Here is a 25,473-nt window from a genome sequence, read left to right on the forward strand (position 1 = left end):
GCGTAGTCCATCATCTCTTACTGGTAGTGAAACACCAGCAGTCTCTAAGCGATCACGAGCTCAAGGAACATCAGGCTAAGGACGGCAGTGGATCTTATTCGCCCCGGTACCTTGTATGTTAGAGAGCTGATGGGGACTCTTTCATGATGAAGCCTCAGTTTTTTGTTTAGCATTTAGAGGACGAGTTCGGGGAGGTGGAGGACTTGTCCAAAATGAGATCTGGGTCAGTCTTCATCAAAACAGCATTCTCTGCCCAGTCATGGGAGTTATTTGCTTGTGACAAGCTTGGGGATGTTTCTGTAACCATCACGCCCCATAAGACCTTAAATATGGCCCAGGGTATCTTATTTAACAGAAACCTTCTTCTGCAGCCCGACAATTATCTGCGCGCCAATTTAGAGTGGCGAAGACCACATTTTGTCCGGCGTGTCCACCGGGGTGCGAGGGGTAATCAGGTTGCCACCTATGCCTTGATCTTTGCCTTTGAGTGTGATACATTGCCCGAGAAGGTCAAGGTGATGGTCTACCTATGTGATGTGAAGCCCTATATCCCTCCCCCGATGCGGTGCTTTAAGTGCTGGAAGTTCGGCCACATGTCTTCCCGCTGTACTTCCAGCGTCACATGCCGAGATTGTGGATGCCCATCACATCCCAATACTCCATGTGCCCCGCCTCCCATCTGTCTGAGCAGCGGGGAGCACTATTCGCCTTGTTCATCTGACTGCAGGATTCTCCAGAAAGAAAGGAAAATCATGGTGTACAAGACCCTGGACCGACTGACCTACACTGAGGCTAAGAGAAAATTTGAACGCCTGCATCCTGTGCGTATGACATCATCTTAGGGCACTGCTACAACAGTTCTGGCACCGTCAGCTCCGCCAACACAGATCACCTCTCAGAGCTGGGAGACTACACCTGCCCCCTTGATGGTGAGGGACATTTCCCTCCCTGTTGCTTGTTGCTCCTGAACCACCTACTTCAGGAGAAACACCCCCCCCCCCCCAACCATTGGGGACGTTTGTCCCCACTTCTAAGCCAGAAAAGCGTAAGTCTTCCAGCTTCTCTTGCTAGGAAGGGGCCCCTTGGGTCACTCCTTTCCCAGGTTTCTTCTAGTGGGAAAGATGACACCCGCCAGTGGCTGAAGAGCCCAAAAGCAGCTGGTCGTAGTGCTTAATGCTCATCATCAGTCCCGGAGACTGAGCAAGTGAAGTCCTCCCAGCCAGAGGAACCCAAGGAGCAGCGAGAGAAATCCAAAAAGAAAATCCCTAAGACCAAGGAAATTGCGGTGGCACCCACACCATCGCTACCTACAAGCTCTGCGGCTGAGGATGGGGTGGAGATTTTGGCATTCGCTGGGGACCTAGATCTCGCCAGACCCTCAGACGCAATGGATATAGACTGCTCGGGCAAAAATTCGGTGGCAGCAGGTGACTCTGAGGTGTAAACTGCCTCGTTGAATGTTCCATGTCTTCCCAGACTCATGATATCCTCCAGTGGAATTGCAGCAGTTCTTTCCACCACCTGGCTGAGGTACGGCAACTGTTAAGCTTTACACCTGCTATCTGCATTGCCCTCCAGGAAACCTGGTTCCCAGCAATGCGGACCCCTGCCCTCCGCGGCTATAAGGGATATTACAGGAACCGTAGCAACTATAATTGAGTGTCAGGTGGAGTTTGCTTTTATGTCCTAAACTCAGTCTGTAGTGAGCATGTGCCCTCTTGAAGCTGTAGCTGTCAGAATAAGGACAACGCAGGAAGTAACTGTCTGCAATGTATATCTCCCTCCAGATGGTGCGGTACCACTGAATGTATTAGCTGCACTGATTGATGAACTCCCTAAACCCTTCTTACTTCTGGAAGATATTAATGCCCATAACCCCTTGCGGGGTGGTACCATGCTTACTGGTCGAGGCAGAGATGTAAAAACTTTAATGGCGCAATTCGACCTCTGCCTCTTAAATACTGGGGCTGCCACACATTTCAGTGTGGCTCATGGTAGTTACTCAGCCATTGATTTATCAGTTCCCAGCCCAGGACTTCTCCCATCTATCCACTGGAGAGCACATGACGACCTGTGTGGTGGTGACCACTTCCCCTTCTTCCTGTCACTGCCCAGTGTCAGGCACATGGGTGCCTGCCCAGGTGGGCTTTGAACAAGGTGGACTGTGGAACTTTCACCTCTGCTGTCATCGCTTAATCTCCCCCACATGGTAACATCGATGTGGTGGTTGAGCAGGTGACTAGCACAATTGTTTTTGAGGCAGAAAATGCAATCCCTCACTCTTTAGGGTGCCTGAGGTGTAAGGCAGTTCCATGGTGGTCGCTGGAAGTCGCTAAAGCAATTAAGGAGTGTCAGCGAGCTCTACTGCGACATACGTGACACTCTTCCCTGGAGCTCCTCATAGCCTTTAAATGGCTCCATGCCCGTGTTCGCTACCTTATCAAACGACGGAAGGAGGAGTGTTGGGAGAGATAGGTCTCCACCATTGGGTGCCACACATCACCTTCCCAAGTCTGGGCAAAGATCCAACGTCTTCTCGGGTACCTGGCCCCAACAGCTGTCCCCGATGTTACCATAAATGGCAAGTTATGTACCGATGCAAACGCGATTGCTGAGCACTTTCCTCGAGCCTCTGCTTGAGTCTCTGAGTCTGAGAATTACCCCCAGCCTTTCGCACACTTAAACGGCAGCTGGAAGGGAACATCCTCTAATTCACTACACACTGCAGTGAATCCTATAACACCCCATTTTCAGAGTGGGAGCTCCTCAGTGTCCTTGCACATTGTCCCAACACAGCTCCTGGGCCTGATGGCATCCACAGCCAGATGATTAAACATCTCTCATATACCTACAAGTGACATCTTCTCATCGTCTTCAACCGGCTCTGGTGCGATGGCATCTTTCCATTGCAATGGTGGGAGAGCACCATCATTCTGGTGCTCAGACCTGGTAAAAACCCGCTTGATGTGGATAGCTATCGGCCCATCAGCGTCATGAACGTTCTTTGTAAGGTGCTGGAGCGTATGGTATGTCGGCGGTTGGGCTGGATCCTGGAGTGATGTGGCTTGCTGGCTCCATGTCAGGGCCACTTCTGCCAGGGTCACTCTACCACTGATAATCTTGTGTCTATAGAGTCTGCCATCCAAACAGCCTTTTCCAGACGGCAACATCTGATGCCATCTTTTTTTACTTACGTAAAGCATACGACACAACCTGACGACATGTCCTTGCCACATTGTATGAGTGGGGTCTCTGGGCACCACTCCTGATTTTTATCAAAAACTTCCTTTTGCTCCGTACTTTCTGTGTCCAAGTTGGTGACTCCCATAGTTCCATCCATATCCAGGGGAATTGAGTCCTGCAGGACTCTGTATTGAGTGTCTCTCTATTTTTAGTGGCCATAAACGGTCTAGCAGCAGTTGTTGGGCCCTCCGTCTCACCTCCTGTGTATGCAGGCGACTTCTGCATTTGGTACTGCTGCTCCAGTACTGTTGTTGCTGAGCGGCACCTCCAAGGAACCGTCAATAAGGCACAGTCATGGGCTACAGCCCAGGGCTTCCAGTTTTCAGTCGCAAAGTCATGCGTCGTGCACTTCTTTTGGTGTCGTACTGTTCATCCGGAACCTGCACTTTACCTTAATGACGATCCACTCACTATAGTGGAGACATATCAGTTCCTAGGACTGGTTTTCGACTCTCGATTGACTTGGCTCCCTCATATTCGTCAGCTTAAGCAGAAGTACTGGCAGCACCTCAATGTCCTCCATTGCCTTAGCAGCACCAATTGGGGTGCAGATCACTGTACGCTGCTGGAGCTCTACAGAGCCCTTGTCTAATCCACCACTGTGGGGTTCGATTAGCAACAGGAGCTTTTAGGGAGAGTCCGGTGACCAGCATACTGGTGGAGGCTAATGTCCCTCCACTGCAGATCAGATGTGAACAACTGCTCGCCAGTTACTCAGCATACATTCATAGTTCTCCTTTTCCCGCCCACGGCAGTCCATCACACTCATCGGTGGCCCAGATTGGTGTTCGCGTGCGGTCCCTTCTCTTTGAACTGGAGTCTTTCCCTTAACCACCTCTACTTGTGGTCCATTCACATACGCCTCCATGGTGTACGCCTCGGCCGCAGCTTCGTCTGGACCTTTTGCATGGCCCCAAGGACTCCGTTAACCCCGCCGCTATCTGCTGTCACTTCCTCTCGATTCTTGACTCGTTCTGGGGCTCTGAAGTGGTTTACACCGATGGCTCAATGGCTGACGGTCACGTAGGCTTTGCATATGTTCATGGAGGACATATTGAGTAGCACTCCTTGCCAGTTGGCTGCAGTGTTTTCACTGCAGAGTTGGCGGCCATATCTCATGCTTTTGAGTACATGCGATCATGCCCTGGCGAGTCAATTCTCCTGTGTATGAACTCATTGAGCAGCCTACAAGCCATCGACCAGTGCTACCCTCTCCATCTTCTGGTAGTGTCCATTCAGGAGTCCATCTATGCCCTGGAAAAGTCCCGCCATTCCATGGTGTTTGTGTGGACCTCAGGACACGTCGGAATCCCTGACAATGAACTTGCCAACAGGCTGGCCAAACAGGCGACGCGGAAACCGCTTCTGGAGATAGGCATTTCCGAAGCTGACCTGTGTTGTGTCTTACACCGTAGGGTTTTCTTGGCTTTGGGAGGCAAAATGACGTAACAGCCCGCACAACAAACTGCGTGTCATTAAGGAAGTTATGAATGTGTGGAAGTCTTCCATGCAGGCCTCTCGCAGGGAATCAGTTGTCCTCTGCCGGCTCCACATTGGCCATACGTGGCTAATGCGTGGTTACCTACTCTGTCGCAATGACCCACCTCAGTGTTGCTGTGGCTCCCAAATGACAGTTGTCCACCTCTTTCTGGACTGTCCACCTTTAGTCACTCTGCGGCGGACTTTTAACTTTACCAGCACCTTCGGTGTTGGGCGACAATGCCTCAACAGCAGCTTTAGTTTTACATTTTATCTGTGAGAGTGGGTTTTATACTTCTATTTAGGTTTTAGCGCATGTCCTTTGTCCCTCTGTGTCCTCCACCCTAGTGCTTTTAGGGTGAAGGTTTTAATGTTTTGCTGAGTGGCTGGCTTTCCCTTTATATTCTCGTGATTGGCCAGCCACTGTAACCTGCTTTCATGTTTTACTCTCTTCTGTTTCTAGCATCTCTCTGTTGTTTTCTTGTCCTCTTTTGTTCCTCTTAGTGTTCATTGCCTTCCCTTCGTTCTTGTGGCTTTTCCTTTCTTTCCATTTTGTGTTAAATGTTTTCGTCTGTTTTATTCTCACACTAGTGGCATTGTTTTATTAGGAACACAGGACTGATTACCTCTTAGTTTGGACCCTTCTCCCACCTTTAAACAAACCAACCAACCAACCAACCCTTAACTTGCACCTACTGATGATAATTCTTTTCCACTATGTGAAATCTGTGTCCAGCATTCCCATGTTCCTTTGTTTAATACGTAGCTGATAATTTGAAGTTTCTCAATTTTTATTTAGTAACAATTTAGTGTCGGCATCATGCACACAGCAGCAGTATTACTTAGTAATTGGGGGTAAATTTAGTTGTACGGCCTATATTAGAGATATACTTTCTACTCCATTCTCGTGTCAAAAGTTTAGGTGTAGTCTATGTTCGCACGCAGCTTATATTTGTGCAAGTACAATTATTCCATAAGACAAGACAACAAGAAGTAAAGATGTGTGTAGGTCATGGTGAACTGGGGATCTGGATTATTTTTTGTTGACTGTATTTTAACATGATACCTTTTTGGATCCCAAAGAATTTTACATGCAATGTTTCATACAGCTTATTACTGTGATTGTTTGTGGTGCTAGCAGATCATCTTTGCTTGTTGAAGTCACATAATACTAGTACTTGTTCGAGTAAAACTCTTAACTGTTCCCTGTGAACCAGTTGTGAGCCCTTTCAGTTAAGAGAGGTATCAGCTAAAGTTCAGTTGAGATCCTTGATTAACATGCTTGTGATCTGCAGATGTTGCATTTCTTGAACTCTCTTTCAAAGTCATTGAAACATTTTTGTGAATTAAGAAGGAGCAGACACAGTGTTAATCTTTAAGGAACCCTACATTTTATGTTTTTCCATTTTGAGGTTAGTTTCGCTTCTATGGCACATTTTGTCAGTAAGACCCTCTGTTTTCTGTTATGTGGGTAAGACTCTGTCCTTGCAAGACAGGTGTCATTAACTTGTCTGTATAATTTTGTGGCCCACACAATCAGAGGCATATCACAGGCCATTTTTGCATCAACTTAAAAGTAGTTTGTTTATATTCAGGTTTATAGACAAGTGTTACTACAATATATTTCAGTGTGTCAGGAAATAGCCCAATACTATTGATTACAAAGTACTACTTCCTTTGTGTACATCATTAATCACGCCATTTCACTACTTCCATTGGGTTAAATGTATTTTGATGTATTTGACAAACGCCCACTGTCCCCTGCTGTTGTTCCCCATCAGCTGTGTGTCTTAATTCCTTAGTTATATTCTATGAGTGTAATTTTGTTGACATTTAAATTTGAATGTGTTTTAGTTTTTAAAATGTATTGGCAAATGAAATGTGTGTACCAGAGAAAGGAGGAGGCATATGTAAAATTCGAACAAGAAAGTGTTAAGTGTAAAATAGTATATATCCCACAGCCACATTGTTTGGACACTGACACGCAACACAGCCCAACACAAGAACATACATATCAGTATCGTGCACTCACCTTTCAAATGATGCTTTACTACCGCACAAATTCTCATGTAGTGTGCACCCAGGAAGTGAGAGAACCTTGTGTGTAATAGGTTGCTTGAAGACAATACCCATTTTATAAAAGAATGATCGAACTAATTATTGAACAGCATAGATTAATCATTATAGTTCTTTACTATCATATATTATTGAGCTTGCTGTGGGGCATTCACGTGCCATTCTTCAGCTGTTGTTGTTTTAAACAGAATGGAGTATTTGGTGGCATACCAAATGTGGCACCTCAGGCTACTACAGCAAGTTTAGCAGCATCCAATCCTTTCTTCAATATGGCAACACCAAATGTGGCCCCTGCTGCTACCCTTGGCTATCCAGTTGCACAGGTATTTGAAAGTTTTTAGATATTCATAAAATGTGCATGGCAATATTTATGTAGACTAAAACTATTACCCTTTGGAATACAGTGTTTAATAACACACTTTTACTGAGGGGGGGGGGGGGGTCTTTTCCTCCAGTTTGTCTGGTGATTACAGAATGATTCTGTGGTTTGAAATCCTGTGTTGCTCTGTTTGTATGTAAAGTAATTAATATTAACAGTAGTTTGCAATCATTGTAAGGGAACTTGAATGATGCTGAAGAGAGGAACATATATTTTTTGTCACTTAAATTGCCTGAGTGGGAATTTAAATAAGGTTGTTATGAATATAGCATGCCCTTCAGGAGAAACCAAGGAAATTGGTGGAAAATGACTGTGTATGAGAACTGGCGTGAGAAACCTATTATAGAGGTAAGTAATTTTGATCTACCTGTTGGCTGCAAAAGGGTAGGTCAGTGCTAGAGCCAGTTAGGTAATATTGGTGTAAATGCCAGCTAAAGAACCTGTGTGAAATTAGGAACCCCAAGGATAATCAGTGGCAGTTCGTACTGTAGTCAGGGCATACAGCGTTCACAAGCAGGTAAGTTAAGGGATTGCATTTGGAAGGCAAATATTTGGGTTCGTTTTTTTAAAGGTTTGTGCCAGACCAAAAACAGCATCCTCTTATTATGGAATGATGAAGTCTAATATTCTAGAAGATCTATGCATTGTATTCAACAAACTTAAGTAAATTCATGTAGTTCAAAAATATGTAATTAGAATTAATTGCATAAAATAGAATTCACATCATTTGAGTGCTGGAGATATAAAGCCAGAGAACAGTGACAGCCATGTGTTAACAATATTCTTGCAACTCTGTAAATGGTTGAACTGCCTCATTTATCATCTGTTGCACATTCCTTACTTCGATAAATAAATATGATGTGTATTAATGTTACTGTGCTCTACTTGATTTTTCATTACTTCAGATTTTTGGTAGGAAGAAATAAGTGTGTATATTTGTATTTATTTTGCTGCCTTTATGGTAGGTATTCCTTAGTAACATACTTCCCAAACCTATTCCCTTGTAATGATGTAAATGCACTGCACAGTATAATATTTAAATATTACAAAATAGCAGGGCTGCTGTTATTAAAAAATATGAAGCAATGTTCATTTGGACGTACATAAAGGCATGTTTAAAGGAACAGGCACTGCTGTGAGTACAGCCATCGAGTAATACAGGAAATGTATTCACACTTGTGAATATGAATTGTCTTCAGCTGTATATCAGAATGACTGCAATGAAAATTTGTGCTGGATTGGGACTCAAACCCAATTTCCTGCTTTATGCGCGTGGTTGCCATAACTACTTCGGCCAGCTGTGCCCAAATCACAAGCAGACCCAAACTTCCCTATGTCATCATCCTTCTCACAATCTGCACTCAGTGTTACCTGTATTCCCATCCAGGGACGGCTTATTTATTGTGAGTGCATGTCCAAAGAAGCCTCACATCAGACTACCTAACAACACAGACACTACTTTTTCATATTTATTCACCAATACTGAGACCTCTGCTCCCAATAAATATGCCCTCCTTCGACAGGAATATATGTAATGTACGAGAGCAGTTTGTGACAAAAGGGCAATGACGTATGGAAGTTTGAATCTGGCTGTGATTTGGGCATGGACAGCCGGAGTGGTTAAGGTGACCGCTTGCGAAAAAGTGAGAAATCCGGGTTCAAGTCCCAGTCCGGCACAAAATAGCATTGTCTTTCTAATACACAGCTAAAGGTGGTTCATATCACAGCTGTGAGTACATATTAATTTTGCCACTTCCACAGAAATGTTGTGCACTGTTCACACTTCAATATCCAATTTTTGAGTCCCTTCCTCTCTCTGAACAGGGTTCTAGATTGTCATATGTAACATCATAGTAAGAAAGAGATGTGCTCAATCTCAGGTATAATTCATAATATATTACTGTCATAAGATGTATTAGTTACACTTCTACTGAACACTTTTTACGAGTAAGTAGCTATTGAACTTAATGTAGACTTTATATTCCGTCAGTATTGCCATGTAAAAAAAATCAAGTGACACACAGGGAACAGATTCTTGGTTCAAATCCCTGTTTAGCCATCCAGATTTTAATTTTTCACGATATTTCTGTATTGCAGAAGCTGGATGCTGGGGTGGTTCATTCAAAAAGAACACAGCCTGGTTTCTTTACCATTCTTTTCTGATCTGAGCATGTGATAAATTTCTAATGAGCCAGTCATTAATGGAATATTAAACATTAACCTACCTATCTCTTCAGATTTAGATAGCTTTGTGTAAGCCAGTGTAGGATGGAAATAACATATTTCTTTGATTGTACGTGCTGTTGTGTAGCAGCTCATGTCAGTTTCTATATTGAAAGTAGTTCCTTGTGTAAACTTCTTTCCACAAAGATAGAGATAGATAAATAAATGTAAAAAGTTTTTTTTTGTGAGTTCGATTATTTAATTTCCCAATAGCAGTTATGAATTGGACATGGAACAATAAGGTTCCAATAATTCCATTCGCATTCACAGAACCTGAGTAGTTTAGTAATTTTCCTTCCCAGACATTGTGTTGCAAACCTCCACCCCACCCAATCCTCCTTTTTGTGGGTGGCATATTGCGCCACAGTTTGAAAGTTTACCTTCTCTTATGTTCTAATTTGCTTTTGCCATGTATTCAGTTGCAGCCCTATTGCTGTTCATTTCTGCCAGTTCTCATTATCTGAAGGCTTTAGGACTTTCTAATATGCAGAAATCATGTTTTGTTGGTTGAAATGATCTTTTGATGTCCTCTTTGTTTGTTCCTTTCTTCAAAAACTGGGGTTTTGTTTAAAATTTAGGTTAAAGCAATTCAGGTACTGTATAACTTGAGCATATTAAAAATATAGGAGAGAGACTTGTTATAAACTATAATACCATTTGTACCAATCTTTCAGAAAACAGTTTTTCTGATGAAATTTTGATCCAGGATCGGCCATTGCAGTAATATGACTGTACTTTGGTGTGTACTCGTGTGCTTGAGACCTGATTTCCTAAAAAGTTATAAAAGATTTGTACTAGAGTAAATATACTGGTGTACAAAATTCAAGGACAAAAGGAACTTTTGTGTGATGTTACTACCAAGTAACATAGTTGGATGGAGCTTTGACCACACATAGAAAGCACTGCTACACTATAATGAAGAAGGTAACTGAAAGAAATAAGCAGTGAGACAAACAGAAATAACACTTTTATTCAAAGGAAATAATTACACTGAAGTCACTGCAACATATGATGGTCCCCTGGGCATAACGGAAGGAGGGTTGTGGTTCTTAACAGGACGTGTGATGGTATGGGTGACAGTGCACGCTCTGTAACGTGCTCCCATGCTCGCCACAAGGTTCGTAAGGAGTTCTTGTGGTAGGGCATTCCGTTCCTCCACAATCATGCTTGACAACTGTGGGATGATCTGTTGTGCATGTGGACATCTCCCCAGTGCATCCCAGACATGTTCCATGAGATGCGAGGTTGGTTGGGGAGGGGGAGACGCAGGTCAATACATTCACCAAATATCTTCTCAGTAGCTCCTCAACCTGCACTGTTCTATGTGGTCGCACATTTATCCGTTCCACAAAAATGAAGTAAGGGCTGAATGGACATCTGAGAAGACACACATGAGGAACTACCGTGTAATAGTGTTGACTAGTGAGTGTACTGCATTAAAAGATCTGGAGGTCAGTACACCCAAGCCTCCCTGCACCATATCACAAGGACCACCAAAATAATTAAGAGAATGTTCCGGGGTGCAGTGTGTGTTCCCACCTCTCAGCAAATGAGGGTATGTCGTGGCCTACACTCATCGCACTCCATCCTTCTTACGGTTTCCCATTGATTCTTCCACTGTGAAGTCATTTAAGAGTTGTCTCTCGGGCATTGGTAGCAAAGAACACCATCAAAGTGCACCATAACTGCTCACTGATAAACGCAACTATCATTTCCTGTTCTTTCAGCTGCCTTGTGCTGTGGGGTCGGCCCTATTTTGTGCCATAGTCATGCTGAACTCTTGCTGTGTGACTTCCAACTTTCTGTGTATGACTGTGAGACACCTGGCAACATGCTCCCGCATTTTCACTCATTTACGCCCTGGTTAATATGTTGTGTTACTTTCTCTATTTGGTCCTGAAGTTCTGCAGAGCAGTGTAGTATGTATTTAATACAATCAGTAGTAGTTTGCTACTTGTCTGTAATTTCTTATTGACAATAGTTGTCTTTTGGTGGATGTAGCTGCAAGTGTGTTCGTACATATTGTTCTTTTAGATATAGTATGCAGGTAGCTTTCTTATTTATTTGTTTGTATCATTAAGTTCATTTTTAATATCACTTCATAGACAGTTGTATTCTTGCTTATAGTGGACGTACCGTACACTACAAATTTGTTTGGTCTTGTGCATTCAGTGCCTGTAATTTAGAGAGATTCAGGAAGCTGTTGGACTCCCAGAAGTGATGCTGGTGCACTTTTCCCGCTCCCATTATGTCCTATAAAAACAGTCACAATATCTGCCATAAAACTTTGTTCACTCTTCTTATTGTATAGTTATAACACATTTCTTAACCATCTTTAATTTTAGTCTCTTGCATGTAAGTTACTTTTTTCTAATGTTAACAGGCTAACAGTTGCAAAACAGCACAGCTTTAATATAACATTATGAAGTTTGTAGACAAAACATTTTGTTATGCACTTTGTAGAATTTGTTATATTTTTGTAGGAGAATGTGCCTCCATCTTCTGGTGTTGATTTGATGTTAGATTTTGCAAGCCCTAATGCAGCAGTCTCTTCTGTTCCAGTACAGGTATGGGTTGATCGTAAATTACTTAATAATATTCTGTAAGAGCAGCAGTGTTGATTTTAATCAAGTTACTGCTTACAATAAAATTACTAGGAGACATTATGCTTGCCAGTACTTATCTTACAAAAATTAAATTCCAAATGCTGTTTGTAAACTCATTTTTTTAAAAAATTGTACCCAAACTGAGAATGAGTGTCTCATCTGTTGCGAGGAAATTGAGTCACAAAAATGAAGTGAGAAATGTCCACTGGTACACATTGTGCCAGCTTAAGTCTAAAGGTGATGAAAGGAGAGAATGAGATGTAAAGATGGAGGAAGTGTAATAAAAATGAGAAGTGAGAGGAATGGATTAAAGAGTAGTCCAATGGGTTCAAATGTGAAAGAGAGAGGGAGAAAGATGAAGACAAAATAGTAATAGAACAAAAAGGGACATTGAACCAATGTGGAAAACTTGAGTTAAGCTGACAAGGATGGCAGGATAAGAACTGGCCAACCATTCTGTCTCATAATTCCTTATGTGAATTTTCAGTTTGATACCATTACTGTATTCATAGTCATAGGACTTTGAAATATTATCATCAAAGGTAAGAGAAGACAAGAATTTCAAAGTAGTGTCTTCACTTAGTCTCAGTAGGTGGCTGCATGAAACTGAAATTCCATTTAACTTTTTATGAGTGAACATGTTCCAAAGTTCATGCGTATTCTTTCACATTTTTGCAAGAGCAGTTAAGACATCAGTGCAGTATGGTTTGTCATATAAATTCTTGTTCTATTTAAGTTTCCAATAAGTCATTCCACTGTCTTTTCATGTGCAAGCCTTACATTCCTGTGACGGAGCTTTCCTACTCAATCTCAAGCTGCCAAAGGTAGAAATGAGAACTAAAACAATAAAAGAAAAGCACCTTCATACTGCTTCTTATAGTGCAAAAGTTCACAGCTTTAAGCTGCGAGAGACACGCATATGAGCATTGCATTCTTACGTGCTCCAGGTGTGGTCCATACCATATCAAATTATTGCAGTCAGGGCACAAGAGTGCTACGCACTACTAGGAAGGTGTTTCATTCAGTTACTCCTTACTATTGTTTCAAAATATTATGCAAATGGGAGCTTCACTTTTCACTGATTTGTAATTACATGAGGGAACTGATGTATATATGTTTCATGATTGCAAGCCACAAAATTTAATGTGTGAAATATCTACTGATGTAGTTTTTGTTCATAGCTGTTGTGGAATACAGTACCATCAGTACAGCATAATGCAGTTTGTGTCTACTGCAGATCTTTGTGTCATTTTATACCTCAGCTTTCTCAGTTACTTCAGTTACCCTGATTAGTAATCCAATGTGCTGCTAACAAGATTTTGTTATTTTCCAGTCTGCAGTTGTTCTCTCCTGATAATTAGCTTATTATGTTCAGGATAACATATTAATCATTGGACTCTTGGTATGAGTACCATTGCTTGTGGTCTGTTTGAATCATATTCCCAACTATCTTTAGTTTTATTCTGTTTAAAGTCAAAGAGCTTTCTATTTAAGCCAAAGTTTTGTTTCAGACCTTACTGTTTTCATCAGTTTACTAGTGGTGATTTTTACAGAATAGTATGTAAGAAACTGAACCATATGTTATGATTGAATGTTTTCAATGGATGGTGAGCTGTAATTCTCACCTGAGAATTATGTCACTCATTCTCATAGGTTAATTGATCTTTGTTTATTGGGGGAGGGGAGGGGGGGGGGAGGAAAAGAGATGGAGCGCAGGGTTTAGCTCCAGTTCAGTATGTGTTAATCTCGTGCTGAATACAGTTCGTGTGCAGAGTTTAATGTTAAGTCTCATTTTTTCACAAACGGTAGTAGAAGTCTGCAACTTAATTTTGATATTAATCGTAAATTTTCTGGCTAAGTCTCTGTCATATTCTAGACTGCTAAAAAACATGTAGCTCTCATTGGTTATCCAAAATACCGATATAATCTTCAGCACTAATCTGTAACACCACATTTCAAAAGCTACTGTTTTCTTCTCATGAATACTTTTTGATGTTCACATTTCACTTACGTTTAAAGCTACACCTTAGACATACGCTCAGAAAAGACTTGCTAACAGTTAAATTTGTCTTAAGTTATCATCATATTTCTATCTTTTACTAAGTCTTTCTTTGCTATTGACAGTCTCCATTTTATATCCTCTGCTTTTACAGTCATCCTTCATCCCTTACTTCACTATGCAAACAGCAAAATTCATCTACTTATTCAGTAACCCATTCCCTAATTGAATTCCCTCAACATCACCTTACTCAGGTACACATCATTACCCTTGATTTACTTCTGTTGACAGTGCTCATCTTAAATCATCTTTTCAAGGCACTATCAATTCCCTCAACTTACCTTCCAAGTCTGTAAGTGAGATGTGAAATTTAGGGCTAAACTGAAATTTTTAGACATATGAAAGTGTTTCTTACTAAAACTAATGTAGAATTTTGTCAATTTTTGCAGTGAGAGTGACACGACAGAGTAGAAAGCTATAATAAGAGTGTGTGGGGGGGGGGGGGGGGTAGGTAGGTGTGTGCGTGCGTGCGTGTATGTGGGAGGGAGGGAGGGAGGTAGGTAGGTGTGCATTTCGCTATGCTACTTAATGATAGTCACATAGTCATTGACAGAGATATACCCAAGTAATCCAGCCTGTCATTTCCTTTTCAGACATCTGTATTTTTCACTATCCTCATCCAGCTTTTGACTTAGTTTTAAGAGTGTCTTTGTTCTTTTGTATACGCGCCTACACACACAACTCTAATCCAGAATTGTAAGTAAATGTCCTCCATGTAGGGAAACCGAAGAGTCACTTATTAAAGGCAAGACCTCTGGTCAGATTTTGTATCAGTTAGTTTACTTTTTGAGTAAGCTGATACAAGAACTCCACACTTTGGAATTATATACAAGCACTCACACGCAATGAAAGAAATCTCGATCACCAACTTTCTCTTCGTAATGTGAAAATATTTCGTTGGCCGCCACGTACATAGTGAGAAATTATAAGTAATGGAAATTCCTGGATGAAGCAATACATAAAATAAGGGAAAGACAACCACTCAATGTAGAACGGATCAATGCGTGGAGCACAAAAACCCATAACAGGAAACTGCATTCACACTAACTTTTAAGCACTAGCTCTTTTTCTACCAAAAGTCCACCCATTCACTAACAATCAATCAAACACGCACTCACAGGGCCACAAGAAGACTAATTATTGATACTCGATTACTGAGGGCTGTTGCCTGAGTTGATGGAGATTGGAGGGGGAGAGGGGGAAATGGAAAGGATACATAGAGGTGGTAGTGAGAAAGAGGCAAGTCTTTAGATACATGACCTCATGACTGCACAGCAAGACAAAAAGGGTACAGCAAAAAGAGATGTAGGAAGAGGGAGGGGTGAAAGTGAAGATGAACAGAAAGAAAAGGAGGGGTAATAGAAGGGATTGGGGGGGGGGGGGGGAGTGGGGGGAAAAGCCAGTGCATGATCTGAACAAAGAAGAATCATTCAGCTGGTGTACAGCAACTTGCATACTAAAATTGACATCAGGCGTGTGCACATACAAAAAAAAAAAAAATTATCCGTTGACGATTTTAGAAACATTCTAATTTACTAACACACAAATGAAAATGTCATGTGTAAACCAATGTAAAATAACGCAACATGTAAGTTTTTTAATGACATAATGCAAAAATGTTTAATGACATAATGCAAAAATGTGCTAGCAGGCATGTAAACTTGCATTACTGTGATGGGTGTTTGCTTTGGGTCTATTATCGCTATGAAGGTCTGCTTCTACATACATATTCAACAGACAACTGCATGGTAGAAGGTACCATTTACCACTCCTAGTCATTTTCTTTTCTATGTACTCACAAATAATCAGGGAAAATGGGGAGGGGGAAGAGAGAGAGAGAGAGAGAGAGAGAGAGAGATATGACTACCTTCTTGGTGCTTATGCAAAATGTAGGTGGCAGTAAAATCAATTTTCAATCAGTTGTGCGCTATTGTTCTATATGTAGTCTCCTTTATAGATGAGCTACACTTCCCAAAAATTCTCGACAATTTGCCTTCACTACTAACATCCTGACGTGCTTCTTCCCTTTCATATTGCTTTCCAGCATTACATCTAGATATTTAAGCGACATGACTGTGTTCAGCAGCACTCTTAAACATTACAGGATTGTTTTTCCTACTCACCTGCATTAACTTACATTTTCCTGCATTAACTTACATTTTCCTGCATTAACTTACATTTTCCTGCATTAACTTACATTTTCCTGCATTAACTTACATTTTCCTGCATTAACTTACATTTTCCTGCATTAACTTACATTTTCCTGCATTAACTTACATTTTCCTGCATTAACTTACATTTTCCTACATTAACTTACATTTTCCTACATTAAAAGCAAGCTGCTGTTCATCATGCCAACTAGAAATTTTGTCTGTCATCCTGTATCCCCTTACTGCCACTCAGTGACGATATCTTCCCATACACACGGAATAATCATCAAATGGCCACAGATTGCTACTCATGCTGTCCATCACGTCATATACATGGTGACAGTTATTGGAAATATATGGATAAAATGTAAATTAGTTACAAACTACGGCATACACACACTTTATTCACCATGTTAATGTTACTACAGATATTCGGATTTAGGTTATGACATGTTCAGTATGCCTGGCAGTGATGTGGCACAGACAGAATAGTGAAATTCTGCACGAACTGCTGAAATGTCGGAACAACGATGGTGTCAATGACCACCTGAATGGCTGTTTTCAGCTCAGCAATGGTTTTGGGTTATTGCTGTACACCTTGTCTTTAATATAGCCACAAAAAAAAAAGGTCGCATTTGTTCAGATCCGGAGAATATGGCGGCCAATCGAGGCCCATGCAACTGGCCTCTCGGTATCCGAGCCAGAATGCAGTCCCCAAAATGCCCCTCCAGGGCGTCAAACACTCTACTGCTTCGATGGGGTCGAGCTCAGTCTTGCACAAACCACACCTTATTGAAATCAGGGTCTCTTTGGATAATGGACCTGAAAGCATCTTCCAAAACCTTCATGTACCATTCGGTAATAACCGTGCCATCAACGAATCGCACACCGTGACTGAACATTGCACACCACAGAGTCACCCGTTCAGAGTGAAGTGACTTCTTGAGCATGAAATGCGGATTCTCAGTCCGCCAGATGTGCCAATTTTGCTTATTGATGAACCCATCCATCCAAATGAAAGTGAGCTTCATTGCTAAATCAAAACATGCATGCACATACTAGTTCCCATTATGACCTGCAGCCAGAGGTTCAGTGTGAATATTCAGAAGTTATGATGATTTGATTTCATGTAGTTTAATAATTGTGTCCCTGTATGTGTATAGAGAATGAGAGCGGTCCTATCACTCTTCCCTGGGACACTCTTGAACATGTTCTTGCTTTGAGGAAAACATATCGTGTTCTATTACTTTTTGGAGTCACTTTTTCTTGAAGCCTATTCTGTATGCTTGTACTTTTAACAGTCTGCAGTGGGGCAGTGTGTAAAACACTTTCTGGAAATCTAGGGAAAATGAATCTGCCTGTTGCTCTTCATCCGTGGTTTGCAGCATAATGCGTTCACTATGCTGTTCATAGTGCCTTACCCATATGTCTGTTTTCTTATTCATTCCACATTCCTATTTTCTTTTTCATTATTAGAGCTACTTGTGCATTACCTCTATTTGGCTTGGTATTCATAAACCTGTACTCACCTGACGAATAGTCCTGTTCTTCCTGCCACTGAACTTCAGTAATTTCCACTATATCTAACTTCACTCTATCCATTTCCCTTTCTAAATGTCCGCCCTGATATCCGAGTGGTCAGCATGACGGATTGCCGTCCTACGGGCCTGGGTTCGATTCCCGGCTGGGTCAGAGATTTTCTCCACTCAGGGACTGGGTGTTGTGTTGTCTTCATAATTATTTCATCCCTATCCAATGCGCAGGTCCCCCAATGTGGCGTCGAATGTAATAAGACCTGCATCAAGGCAGCCGGACGTGGCACACAAGGGGCCTCCCAGCCAAAGACACCAAACGCTCATTTCCATTTTTCCTTTCTACATTTGCTGCCAACCTATCCAATTTTAAGGTCTCTAGCATTGCTCACACTGACCTGTAGAAGACAAGATTTGTTTTTCCTGATGATATCATCCTCAGTAGCCCCTGCATGGGGATCCGAATGTGGGACAATTTCACTTCCTGAAAATTTTACCCAAGATGATTTCATAATTAAGTTATACAACGGCTGTAGTTTCCCCTTGCTTTCAGCCGTTCACAGTACCAGCACAGCAAGGACATTTTGATTGATGTTACAAGCCCAGATTAGTCAGATAATTCCCTGCAAGGCTGCTGCCCCACTTCTGGAACCATGTCCTAGTTTGCAAAGATACACAAAGCCGACCCCCACCACTAACTCAATAGATTATGGAGAGAGAGAGAGAGAGAGAGAGAGAGAGAGAGAGAGAGAGAGAGAGAGAGAGAGACAGTAAGTATGATAAGACAAAAGAAATCACTCAGATAGTATAGGAAGAGGAAAATTTATGATGGAGAACTGGAACTTGACAGTAGAAAAGAAAAGACAATGAAAAATGGTAAGAGAATATAAACTGAGGAAAGAAGTGAAAGAGGAAGCCATTTGGTAGAATTTGGCACGGGGTATAACTAAATCATTACTAACATTTAGTATAAGAATTGTGAAAGAAGGTTGTATTTGAGGAAGAGGCATGGATCACTGAAAAGTTTGATTTGGTACTTACTGTCGAGACAGATTTTGGAATCAGATTATAAACTGTAAGACATCTCCTGGGGGCAGATGTGGACTTGAACCACAATTTAATGGTTATGAGCCATAGATCAAAATTGAAGAAATTGAAAAAAAAAAGGAAATTACTGAGATGGAACATGGATAAACTGGAAAGAAAGAGGCTGTACAGAGTTTAAGGAAGCATTAAGCAATGATTAATTGAAACACAGGAAAGGAATATAATAAAAGACAATTTGATGTTTCTGCAATATGAAATACTGAAGACAGCAGAGGATCATACAGATAAAAGGACAAGGTGTTGTAGAAATCAGCAGATATCACAGGAGATACTGAATTTAATTGATGAAGGGACAAAATATAAAAGTTAATCAGGCAAAATAGAATACAGGCATTTAAAAATGAGATTGACAGAAACTGCAAAATGGCTGAGCAGAAATGACTAGAAGACAAAGGCAAGGCTATAGGAGCATGTATAACTAGTGGAAAGATAGATATTGCTGGTAAGAAAATTAGACCCCTTCGGAGAAAAGAGAAGCAGCTATATGAATATCAAGGAGTGCAAATGGAAAGACAGCTCTAAACAAAGGAGGACAAGCTGAAAGGTGGAATGGGTATCTAAAGGGGCTATACAAAGGAAATTACTATATTATAGAGATGGGTGAGGAGATAGATGAAGATGAGATGGGAGATAAAACACTACAACAAGAATCTGGCAGAGCGCTGAAAGCCCTTGAAGTGTTTTAGGCTGGCTTGGCTGTGTGGTGGTTTTTTTATACTTCATCTAATGCACAAAATACTTGTGTAAATTACCACCTGAACTTACCATTTATATACAATGAATGTTGCTTAGTGAATACTTCATTGCCATTAAATATTACTTATCAGGGTTCAGCTAGTCTGTGCCCTGAATCAGTGTGCCTTCGTCCTCCAACTTGATTCAGACTTCGCCTCCATACAGACTGCAGATAAAACTGCTGAAAATTAATTTCTCATTCATTCCACCTCATAAGAAGTGGGATTCAATTCATCTGCTTATATTATCTTCAGTATTGCAACTCAATACACGATAAATGAGGACAGCTACTATCGTGTATACTGCCTCTCTCTACTATGTACAAAACAGACCTGATATTCAACTTGATAATTAACACTTAAAATACATTTATTATCTTTGACTTTTGCGTTCTTAGATTTCATTGAGCTCTTCCTGCCACACCACCTGCTCTGTGGAACTCATCTTCACCTCAGCAGGTAGGCTCTGACTGCTATCCACTTCCATACAGTCACTGGACCATTAGCTCTGGTATCAGCACCTATGATTTAAAACACCTCCCAACAGTGGGGTGCTCACCACTTACTGACCACTCTGTCACAAACCTCTTTTCTCTGAGATAAGTATTTAAGGACGTGATGCCTCTCATTCAAGGAATGGGATGTATCACTACAGCCTAAAGTTGAAACAAGGCCCTTGGAGTAGAAGACATTGCCTCAGAACTATTTAATTTCATGGGATAGCCAGCCATGGCCAAACTATCCCACATGGTGTGCAAGTTGTACAAGACAGTTGAAATATCCTCAGACTTCAAAGAAGAAAGGAACAGTTCCCGTTCAGAAAGGAGGAGCTGATAGGTGTGAATATTACCTGTCTATCAGTTTCATAAGTCATTCTTGCAGAATACTGAATCAAATTATTTACAGAGAAAAATGGAAAAACTGTTGGAAGCCAACCTTGGGAAGATCAGTTTGGGTTCCAGAGAAATGTAGAAACGTGAGGGGCAATACTAATCAAAGATAGTTTAAGTATTTGTAGACATGGAGGAAAGCGTCTGATGTTCCTGAGTGGAATACACTCTTCAAAATTTTAAAGGTAGCAAGAGGAAAATACAAAGAGCAATAGGTTATTTACAACTTGTACAGAAACCAGACGGCAGTTAGAAGGATCAGACGATGAAAGGGAAACAGTGGATGAGAAGAGTGAGAGACACCCCCAGTGTTGTTCAGTCTGTACATTGAGCAGTCTGTGAAGGGAAGGAAAGAACAATTTGGAAAGGGAATTAAAGTTCAGGGTGGAGAAATAAAAACTTTGAAGTTTGCCAGTGACATTGTAATTCCGTTAGAGGTGGTAAAGGACATAGAAGTGTGCTTGAATAGAGTGGACAGTCTCTTAAAAGTGGAATGTAAGATAGTCAAGGATAGTGGAATGTAGTCAAATTAAATCAGGTGATTGAGGGAATTAGATTTAAAAATGGCACACTAATAATAGCACATGAGTTTTGTAACTATAATGTAAGTGATAGACAGAATTGATTATTTTCATTCGGAAACTATTTTCATTCATATAGGAGTTCAGTTATTTAGACAGAAAATTCACTGATGGTGGCTAAAGTAGATAGGACATAAAGTATAGACTGGCAATGGCAAGATAATTGTTCCTGGAAAAGATAAATTTGCTAACACTGAATTTAGATTTAAGTGATAGGAAGGCTTTGACAGTATTTGTCTAGAGTGCAGCCAGTTACAGAAGTTAAAAATGGATAGTAAGCAGTTAAGACAGGAAGAGAGTAGAAGCTTTTGAAGTGTGGTACTATAAAAGACTGTCGAAAATTAGGTACATGGATTGCATAACTTATGAGGTGGTACTGAATAGACTAGGGGAGAACAGAAATTACTGGCACAACTTTACTAAAAGAAGGGATCTGTTGATAAGACACATTCTGAAATGTCACTTTTGTATTAGAGTGGAGGGGTAAAGACTGTAGAGGGAGACCAAGAAGTCAATATAGTAGATAGCTTCAAATGGATGTAGGTTGTAGTAGTTACTTGGTTACAGAGACGAGGAGTCTCATCCAACCAGTTGCTTGACTGAATATGACAATGCAAAGAGAGTGATTTTCAATTTAGTGTTAGATTTTTGCGTATACTCTGTTCTCAGTTAAAACTCCTATGAATCTGGTTTAGGCATTTTACTTTGTCAGCCGCCGTTTTTCAAAATTTGTTGTAAAATGTGGTGAATGTAGTTGATGCTGAAAAAGTACTCAATAATTTCACACAATAGGGAACATAAAACTGTGGCAAACTGTATTATTAATTACACTGTTAATACCTCAGAGGAAAGGAAATGTTAGACCCTTAGTTCCTCTTAGAAAAAGGAAAAAAATTATTTGAGCACTGATCAGAAGTGATTGTACTCTGGTTTTGCTTATTAATAACAGTCAGTAAAAGAAGTGTGAATGTCAGTTCACATTCCGCAGAACTTCAGTAAGATGGAAATACCAACATCAAATCATCTCTGCTATAACTTAAATGAAAATATTTCCAATTTCTGTAGTAGAAATAAAAGTTACGCACATGAAAAATTCTTAGCAAGAATATTTTTAATGTTTACTGTCAAATGACGACCAATTCGTGGTCAGATGACCTTTTTGCTAAGTCTTGGTCGTAGCCACTCTTACATGCTCTTCGTTCATGTAAACAAATGTGATGCCTATTGTACAGTAAATATACTGTTAAACTTGGGTTTCTTACACTTTTCAACATGCCAGTAAAAAGCAGTAAAACAACACAAAAGTAAATACAAAGAAAATTAAGCCACATAAAAATATTACCTGGATAACTAGTTTTCTTCTGTCCCTGTCTGTTGGGTTAATGATGTTTGTGTTTGTTGAGAATGCAGTTTCAAGTAAATCATGTGAAACACACATTGTCATAATATGTTTATTTTTGCAACAAAGTACTATGGACTCACTATTGAGATTACAAATAGATTTGGTTGAAACGTGCAACATTATACAAGGTTTATCAGCTGTTTTGTTTCTTGTGTTAGCTTGTAATGTGTGTTCATAAATCAGGCATTGTCAATGAATACTGCAAAAGCATGCAAGTGATGTAATGTGTTATTAAGTCAGAAGAGAAATAATGTGGCCACATAACAAAGCAATTGTATTGCTTTTGTTTCTAATTACTCTTAATATGTATATCTAGCAATAGTCTTGATCTTGTTCAATAATGTAAGGTGCTTTTGTTGACAGCTTCCACAACAGATGGCTCGTCTTAACTTGGGTGCTCCAGTGGTTACTGCCCAGGTTCCAGGTATGATGGGCATGCCCATGCAACCAGTTTCAGCCATGAGTATACCTACAATGGGTGTACCTGCAATAGGGATGACAGCAACTACTACACCAGCAATGGGCATCAGTACTTTCGGTCAGCCAGCGAATCCTGGACATACATTGGCAACTAATTTATGGCAATAGAATTATATGAATTTGATTGTGTAAAATATAGTACTTGATAGGGAGGTAGATTTGTTGCTGTGAAACTACACAAAATCACGGAGTATTGTAAAGCGTGAGATTTTATAATCTTTAATTTCTATTGCTTTCTGCAATATTTACTACAAATAGCTTCTCAGCTTCAGTTGAACTCTACTTTTGTGTTGTTCTGCATGTAATGAGTTTTAATAATCATTGTTTGATAGCCTGTCCACAACACACAGGAACAAGCAAAGTTGGGACCATTAAGCAATCGGTGCATAAGCATGGAGACAGAAGCAATGTTTGGATTATATTGTGTATAAAAAGTTGATATTGTTGCCTTGTAAGTGTGCAAGCAGCAGTCAGTTGCGTCTGTCTGTTGTGGTGAAATTCATTGAATGTGTTGCCAACATACTTAATTTGAAGTTTTATGAGTAGTGCATACATTAGCTAATATCACATATTGAAAACAGAAATTCTACCAGTTCTCAGTTACAGTGCAGTGGAAGAATTTGAGCAGATACCAAAAATTGGAATATTTATGCCTTTGATATTATTGCCATGCCTAAGTGTACATAGAGAGGTACATGAACTGCACATAGCAGACTGTAGGATTTCTCTTAGTGGTGCTACAGAGTCCATTGCCTGTATGTCAGTGTGCAACAGGCATATAGAATTACAGTGTATATTCCACATTGGTAGTAATTGTTTGTGAAAAGGCTTAAAAAGGCAATCTCAAATTTTTGTTGTTAACATTGTTTTTAAAATACATAAATGTATTGTTCGTTCACTGTACCTTGGTATGTATGTGGCTTAGTTTGTGTGTGTGTGTGTGTGTGTGTGTGTGTGTGTGTGTGTGTGTGTGTGTGTGTGTGTGTTTGGTTTGTTTTTTGTTTCAGAGAGGGAGAGATAAAGAGAAAAATGCAGTGAGTGCTTTTATATACAAAACACAGTATCGTTTATAGGTGCCTCATTCATCAGTGTATAAAACAGTGGGGTCATTATTTGTAAAAAAGGTTACTTGTTTTTGATACCTGCATCTTGATATGTGTAAAGTATCATTTTCATATTGTATATTGAGTAAATATGATATTAAAGAATATTGAATGGAAGTGTGCATATCCAATGGAATTTGTAGTAAAAATGTGTTGAGAGCTGTAGCTTTTAGCAAACTGTGTGTAGATGTTATTTTTAATAGGATTTTGTTAATATATCTTATTGTGAGTTGTGTGTTTTCAGTCAGTTCACATAAAAAATATTGTGGTATTAATGACTTCCTTCACATTAAATATGGAAGTGACTGAGGTCCTATATGTGACTAGTCAAAATGCTATAACAAAATTACGCATAGCAATATTCTTGAAAGACTACCTCAGATCCATTACATTAGGGATAAAAGTATGATTGGTACAAATTTAAAGTTTTTATTTAACATCAAAAATTCATTATTTATTGGTACTTTGCTGCTGGCTGTAGAAGTGCCTGGTGAAATACATAAACCCTTGCTCAGAGATGAAAAGATACTGTACAACTGTGAACTGCGAGAAATTGTATATAAATATGTTTTGTATTTTGTCATTGTTGTGGGTACAAGTGGAAATAATCAAATTTCTTTACATTCCATTGCAGTGTTTTGAATGTCCACCTCTCCTGTTACTTACCGTATTTACTCAAATCTAAGCCGCACTTTTTTCCGGTTTTTGTAATCCAAAAAACCGCCTGCGGCTTAGAATCGAGTGCAAAGCAAGCGGGAGTTCTGAAAAATGTTGGTGGGTGCCGCCACAACGAACTTCTGCCGTCAAATATATGTAGCGCCACACAGGCATGCTTTGTAGGCACAAAGATAAATACTGGCACCAAAATCTCTGCGTCAGTAAATAAATTTAAAAAAAAAGTGGAAGACGAGCCTTTTTCCTCCGCCCAGAGTTTCGACCACTGCGTTTTGGTACATTATCCAACGAAGTAAATACAAATTCTGTATTGTTGATCTTCGAATGTAGCAAATCCGACTGGCAAGACTGTTTGGGATGTTTGTCAATATGGCCAACTCTACGTTCAGAATTTTTTCCTACCTGTGAGAAGAGATGGTTGCTAATAGGAGCTTTTACGAATTGTGAATCACATGTAGTATTATCTTCGCCATAAGATTAATACGAATATAAACATTTTGCCATGTATTGTTTCGTGTTTGCTACTATCTCATTTAAAGCCTGTCTGCCTTATAAACTACGAAACTAGAGTGAGACAACAGCAAACGCGGAAGAATATACATGTCATGTCATGTTTATATTCGTATTATTCTTATGCTAAACAGTGATACAGTCAGAAATGAAGCGAGTCAATTGACTAGATTTTTAAATCTAAGATGACTCTAATTTCTGTGCAGAATGTAATGTACTAAAGAGGCGCCTGCAAAGATTTTCA

The 25,473-nt window shown here is 40.3% G+C and overlaps 1 protein-coding gene across 2 annotated transcripts in view; it reads left to right on the plus strand.

Moving 5' to 3' along the window:
- LOC124802845 (stromal membrane-associated protein 1) overlaps nt 1–24,672 on the plus strand; it is a 145,413-nt gene extending 120,741 nt beyond the window's left edge. Inside the window, exons 7-9 of one of the 2 annotated variants that reach the window (XM_047263865.1) lie at nt 6,987–7,121; nt 11,884–11,967; nt 22,825–24,672. In XM_047263865.1, coding sequence (XP_047119821.1) covers nt 6,987–7,121; nt 11,884–11,967; nt 22,825–23,049 — 444 coding nt within the window. In that variant the 3' untranslated portion in view covers nt 23,050–24,672. The remainder of the gene's footprint in view (nt 1–6,986; nt 7,122–11,883; nt 11,968–22,824) is intronic. The other variant, XM_047263866.1, reaches the window with a different exon arrangement.
- Nucleotides 24,673–25,473: the final 801 nt, after the last annotated feature.

The sequence above is a fragment of the Schistocerca piceifrons genome, chromosome 6 (assembly GCF_021461385.2).
Source record: "Schistocerca piceifrons isolate TAMUIC-IGC-003096 chromosome 6, iqSchPice1.1, whole genome shotgun sequence".
Taxonomy (NCBI): Eukaryota; Metazoa; Arthropoda; class Insecta; order Orthoptera; family Acrididae; genus Schistocerca; species Schistocerca piceifrons.